This window comes from Myotis davidii, unplaced genomic scaffold, assembly GCF_000327345.1.
Source record: "Myotis davidii unplaced genomic scaffold, ASM32734v1 scaffold1622, whole genome shotgun sequence".
In the NCBI taxonomy this organism is placed as follows: Eukaryota; Metazoa; Chordata; class Mammalia; order Chiroptera; family Vespertilionidae; genus Myotis; species Myotis davidii.
The window spans coordinates 854,733-861,208 of record NW_006293535.1 but is presented as its reverse complement, the minus strand read 5'-3'; the positions used below and the strand labels follow the sequence as shown (position 1 = coordinate 861,208).

Genomic DNA, 6,476 nt, shown 5'->3' with positions numbered 1-6,476 from the left:
TCCTGCTGGTTACAAGTTGACTTCCACGGCATTTCTCACGACGGAGCCAGTTTTAGAGAGGAACTCGGGAAGACGGAGACCCTCTCTGACGCCCAGTCTCGTCTTCTCTGAGTGACAAGCAGACCCCGGAGGCGTTCCGAGTGCCGGGAAGTCTCACCAGACGGGACAGGTTTCCGTCAGAATCCGCACTTTCCAGGACCGTGTGGAGAGCGAGCGCTCGCCTGCTCGCGAAGCTCAGGACACCGTTGACATGTGTCGCGCTCTCTGCTTTCACAGACTTGAATTAATGGCCCCTTGGTAGCTTGTCTGAAAAGGAGTATCAATTGGGAGTCTCCTGAGCAGTTTTAATTTATTTTTGTTCCATCTAAAGAGCAGCCGTTAGGACCTTTGCACAGCCCCATAACTCTGGTACAGAGGGTAGTGGAGTCGCTTGTGACCTCGCCTCTGATGGCCCAGGGAGGGCGGACTGTTTTCTTAACGGCCCCCCCATAAAGCGGATTTGGCAACAGTGTTCTTGTTTAACCTTCAAAAATCGATTCTTACTGTCTTCCTCGATGGCTTCTTTTTTGGTGGTTTCTTCTATTCAGGTTCAGACAGTGACTTTAATTCCAGGAGATGGCATCGGCCCAGAAATTTCCGCCGCCGTGATGAAGATTTTTGACGCCGCCAAAGTAAGTGGACGTTAAAAGTCCCTGTAACAGTAACTTGTAGGAAAGTTTCTGAACCAATGGGAGTCTGTGACCTCTGAGGACGAACTGTTCGCATCCGTAGGAAGTGGGTACGGTCCGTTGTGGATCTTCACGACTTTAACATGAACGTTGGTGTTCACTGCTGCGCTTTAAGCTGCTGTGTTGGCATTGGTTCTGTGGGAAGTATTCGTGGGTCTCTGAACCGTGGCCGGGCGTGAGATCTCGAAGTCCTACTGTCTACCGCCTCCTGCCTTTCTGCCCACGAGAATACAATTGATATTTTTTTTTCTAAAAACTTTGCTCTATTCACTGAGCCAAACCGGTTTCGGCGATATTTCTTTTTTATCTTTTAAAATATACTTTATTGATTTTTTACAGAGAGGAAAGGAGAGGGATAGTTAGAAACATCAATGAGAGAGAAACATCGATCAGCTGCCTCCTGCACACCTCCTATTGGGGATGTGCCCGCAACCAAGGTACATGCCCTTCACCGGAATCGAACCCAGGACCCTTCAGTCCACAGGCTGACGCTCTATCCACTGAGCCAAACCGGTCAGGGCTACAATTGGTATTTCTAAACGCTGTGTAGATTTTGAAAGATTAAAAAGCAATTTCTGATGTGGCATTATCATCGAGTGTGAGGCATTAGTCTGACAGCCCAGCGTCCCGGGCAGGTAGGTGTGAAGTCCTTTTGTTATGGGAAGGTAGGGAACTTGGACTTTGGCACGCTGCTCTGTCACGGTGTTTATAGCTGCCAGGCGGTAGACTGGCTAAGATTAAGTCTGGATGAAGGTCCTTGTGCACAGAGCACGTCTCGCTCTGAGCTCACGCCTAGTGCACGCTCCACACGGAGGGATGTGAGCGGCAAGAAAGGATGGTGCCTACGACTGTCACCTTCTTAGGTCATGTCATAGATCTTGCATTTTTAAAACAGCTTCCTGCGAGAAACCGCCCAGGCCATACAAGTCCCCCATTTAGAGTGAACACCTCAGTGGGTTTTAGTACATTCACCGCGTTGTGCAATCTTCACACGAGCTAATTTTAGAACACTTCCATCACTCGAGAAGAAACCCCACGCTCATTAGCAGTCGCTCCCCCTCCCCCACCTCTCCCCCTCCCCCGTCCCGTCACCAGCCCACGCAGCCACTCAGCTCCTGGTCTCCACAGCTTGGCCTCCGTCCGTCTCATACGAGTAGGGTCTGTGAGGGGGTCTCTCGGGGCTGGCTGTGTCTCCTGCACAGTGTTCTCGGCCATCCCTGTATCAGCTGTCCGCAGTGTCCCTTCTCCACTCCTGATGGTGGTCTAATTATAGCCACGTTAAGAGTTGTGAGAAACCGAAGCGGGCAGGTGGCAGCTGGGAGTGCGACTGGACGGGGTGACGCGGGAGTCCCCGTGGGCGAGCTGGAGAGGGACATCTCTTCTTTTGCTTTTTTAAAATATATTCTGACTTCAGAGAGGGAGAGAGAGAAACATCCATGATGAGAGAGAATCACGGATCGGCTGCCTCCTGCACGCCCCCTACTGGGGATGGAGCCCACAACCCGGGCCTGTGCCCTGCCCGGGAATCGAACCCTGACCTCCTGGTTCGTAGGTCGATGCTCAACCCCTGAGCCACGCCGGCCGGGCAGGACTTTGCTTCCTGCATCCCGGGACCCTCCTGGGCCTGCGTGGTGTGTGCTCGCCCGTGGCGCCCGAGGGTGAAGTGTGTTGGTAGCTGGTGGGGCGGTCGCTCACGCTGTCTTTCCCGCTCACCGCGGCGGTGTGGCCTGCAGGCGCCCATTCAGTGGGAGGAGCGGAGCGTCACCGCCATTCAGGGCCCCAGCGGGAAGTGGATGATCCCCCCCGAAGCCAAGGAGTCCATGGACAAGAACAAGATGGGCCTGAAAGGTAGGCGCACGCGGGCGGATGCGGATAAAGCCAGCGGGGGCAGCGCCCTCAGCGCGAGCTGTGTTGTTCACTGAGGGACACACACCGAGTGGCAGATGGTGATGGCCACCCCATCAGCACTCCATGGACACGTCCACAAATGCTGAACAGTGAAAGCTTCCTAAGCAAATACACTCAAGGTTTTATTATTATTTGCATAACTGACTGAGTTCATTGTACTGATGGGGGGGTCATAGTCATCTGGCCACTCCGTGTCGTTTCCCAGCGGAAACATGAAGTGTCTCCTGGCTCGTGTCAAGTGCAAGTACGTCTATCCTGACCTGGGCTTATCTTCGCCGACTTTTACATTTTTATGATTTTAAAAAAAATATATTTTATTGATTTTTACAGAGAGGAAGGGAGAGGGATAGAGAGCTAGAAACATCGATGAGAGAGAAACATCGACCAGCCGCCTCCTGCACGCCCCCTACTGGGGATGTGCCTGCAACCAAGGTACATGCCCTTGACCGGAATCGAACCCGGGACCCTTCAGTCCGCAGGCCGATGCTCAGTCCACTGGGCCACACCGGTTTCGGCTACATTTTTATGATTTTTCGTTAACACGCAGTTAAGGTCACGATTCACAATCCTGGCTTTACGTTATGAGACAGGCTTTGCGTCCAGGCCGGTCGAGGGTGGATCTCATCTCTGCCGCTTCCTGCCTGGGGGCCTGGGCAGTTCTGCTCTTGCTTTTCAAAAGGAACTTGGTTTCTCCTCCGTTTCTGAGGGACGGACACAGAGCCGGGACACTGCTGGTGGCGAGGGTTAGGTTGTTCATGCTTGGTCCTTGGTCAGTGAACATTCTAGAAAGCTTCCCGTGGGGACGCCTTCCTCCGACTGTGGGGCGGGTAGCGTCAGAGGCGGAACCCTGTGCAAGGAGCCTGGTGGGTCGGTGGGTGTCGGCGGGAGGGTGTGCGGGAGGGCTGCCTGGGTGACGTTGTCCTGGTCCTGGGCCTCTGGCCAGCGGTGGTCACGTGGCTGCTCGGGGAAGGGCATGGGCCTGGGAACATGCCCGTTTGAATTTTGAATCCGGGCTTCACAGGGGTGCCCATGGGCAGGTGACCTCAGCACCTCAGTTTTCCTCCTCCGTGCAATGGGCCCACATGAACCCCACGGCCGCCCCGCATGCGTGACGCTAGCCACGGTTGCTGGCACCACGAGCCCACCACTCAGGCTGCTGTTGACAGGCAGCTGCCCGGTGCCCGGCCCTGCCGCACCCTCTCCAGCGAGGCCGCCTTCCTGTCTTCCAGATCGTGGACGGGGTCGTGCAGAGCATCAAGCTCATCACCGAGCAGGCGAGCAAGCGCATCGCGGAGTTCGCCTTCGAGTACGCCCGCAACAACCACCGCAGCAACGTCACCGCCGTGCACAAAGCCAACATCATGTGAGTCCCGGGCGGCTTGGCGGGGGGCGGAGGGGGGCTGCCCTTCTGCCCGGCTGGTCCCTAGTTCCTGGGGTCTCCAAAACCGCCTGTACCAGTGGGGTACAGGTCTCCTATTTCATGTGCCTCACTGGGCGGGTGACAAGCAGATTGGGGAGGGCAGGATGCAGTCCTGGGAGGTTGAGGAGGGGCTGAGAAATACCAGGCGCTCTGGCATCGGGGACCCCAGCGGAAGTGGCCCCGAGAGCGTCTGTGAAATGGACACGGGCTCGGGCGTAAGCTGGTCTCGCTCCCAGTGCGAGTGCTGGCGGAGGTAGTATTCTCGAAGTTTCCCTTCTCCTCTGAGGGAAGTGTAAACAGTCAACCGTGTGAACCACGGAGACGTGAGCCTTGTGAAGCGACGTGATTTTCTGATTCACAGGCCGTTCTGAATTCTTGCTGCTACTGCCTGAAACGTAACTGCACTGTCATCGACGTGACCCAGCAGGCGCCGGGCCTCCGTTTCGTGAACTCGCTTTACTTCTCCGACTTGAGGCTTTTCCTTGAGTCTTTGCTTCAACAGCTTTTGTTTGGTCCCACACAGGCGCATGTCGGATGGGCTCTTCCTGCAGAAGTGCAGGGAAGTTGCCGAGAACTGCAAAGACATTAAGTTTAACGAGATGTACCTGGACACGGTGTGTCTGAATGTAAGTGCCGCTCCCCGGGCTGAGCTCTCTGTGGCGGGGGCGGGGGAGGGGGAGGTCGGGGGGTGTCTGTGTGCGTGCCGGTGTGACGGCTGAACGCATCACACGTGTTTCTTGCAGATGGTCCAGGACCCGTCCCAGTTCGATGTTCTGGTTATGCCCAACTTGTACGGGGACATCCTGAGGTAGGTGGCCGCCCTGTCAGCCTGGTGCCTGCTGGGAGCTGGGCGTCGAGCTGTGACCGTCCAGGGGGTGATGTCTGTGGGCACACGGTGGGCTTTTTCATTCACGTGCCGCGTGGCCTGGCCCTGCTCCCTGGTCGTGAGCTCCTGCTTCACGGTCTCCACAGGGTCCCTGGCTGGCCGGCTGGTGGACCGACTGCGTGTTTTCTGTATCGCTGGGTAGGTGGGTGGTCATTTTTATAGACTTTTTGGTGACTTCCGACATAATTTCAGACTAACAGCGAGAGAGGTACCCAGGATGCCTGTGTCCTCGGCCACCACGGTTCACCTTCCGCCACGTTTCCTGTTTCTCCCCCTCCACACGCTCACACGCACACTCACACTCACACGCACACGCTCACGCTCACACTCACGCACTCACGCTCACGCTCACACGCATGATGTTGGCCACGTGGTGACGTTCTCAGTCCCTCCTCCTCACACTCACCAGCTGGTGTTCTGTTGGCACAGCTTTTCCTTGTGTCCTGTGTCCTGTGTGTATCTGCCGGTCAGTCAGGACTCTGTCTTTAAACAGTGGCTGTGTCCATTACCATCAGGCACGGGGGTCCTGCCCTGGGCCGGGCATCGCTGTGAACGGCCACTCGCTGCGGGCACAGCCCTGTGCTCCGGGCTCCTCCCGACTCCTAACTAGTCCTGGGCCGTTTCCCCATGGGGCTCCCGACTCCTAACTAGTCCTGGGCCGTTTCCCATGGGGCCCTGTGCTCCGGCTCCTCCCGACTCCTTACTAGTCCTGGGCCGTTTAGTCCTGGGCCGTTTCCCCATGGGGCTCCCGACTCCTAACTAGTCCTGGGCCGTTTCCCCATGGGGCTCCCGACTCCTAACTAGTCCTGGGCCGTTTCCCCATGGGGCTCCCGACTCCTAACTAGTCCTGGGCCGTTTCCCCATGGGGCTCCCGACTCCTAACTAGTCCTGGGCCGTTTCCCCATGGGGCTCCTGACTCCTAACTAGTCCTGGGCTGTTTCCCCATGAGGCTCCTGACTCCTAACTAGTCCTGGGCCGTTTCCCCGTGGGGCCTGGTCCTTCTGGTGGAGGAGGGTGTTGGAGACTGAAGACGAGGTGCCGGGGGAGATGTTTTGTTTTTCAAACCGACACCCGGCGTCCTCTCTGCCCCCAGCGACCTGTGTGCGGGGCTGATTGGAGGGCTCGGCGTGACACCAAGTGGCAACATCGGCGCCAACGGGGTCGCGATCTTCGAGTCGGTAAGGACCCTCTGACGCCCAGAGCAGGATGCGGTCGGACGGCGTGAGGACCGGGGGGGACCCGTGTAAACGTGTGAGCTCTTGGGTTTTCGCGCTGCTGGAAGAAAAGTGATGCTTTGTGGAGGTTTTTATACACGCTCGGTTTCTTCATTCGTTTCCCGGCTTTGTATCCTTATGACGTATCCTTCCTCAGTTAGTGTTTTAGCAAAAGTTGATAGAGATGGTCAGTCCCTGGTTTGCAATTAAAAACAAAGTTCCTCCCGCCCTTGCTTTCTGTGCGGCTTTGTTTCCCGGCCTTTGTCTGATGAGGCGGGGCAGCCGTTGCCCAGGGTCTCCCCGGGGCGGCCTGACGGAGC

At 56.7% G+C, this 6,476-nt stretch overlaps 1 protein-coding gene across 1 annotated transcript in view; it reads left to right on the top strand.

The window, feature by feature from the left end:
* IDH3A (isocitrate dehydrogenase 3 (NAD+) alpha) overlaps window positions 1-6,476 on the top strand; it is a gene marked incomplete at its 5' end in the record, with an annotated part of 13,786 nt that overhangs the window by 3,873 nt on the left and 3,437 nt on the right. The window contains 6 exons of the mRNA XM_015566185.1: window positions 588-671; window positions 2,462-2,638; window positions 3,803-3,999; window positions 4,580-4,682; window positions 4,800-4,864; window positions 6,036-6,132. Coding sequence (XP_015421671.1) covers window positions 588-671; window positions 2,462-2,638; window positions 3,803-3,999; window positions 4,580-4,682; window positions 4,800-4,864; window positions 6,036-6,132 — 723 coding nt within the window. The remainder of the gene's footprint in view (window positions 1-587; window positions 672-2,461; window positions 2,639-3,802; window positions 4,000-4,579; window positions 4,683-4,799; window positions 4,865-6,035; window positions 6,133-6,476) is intronic.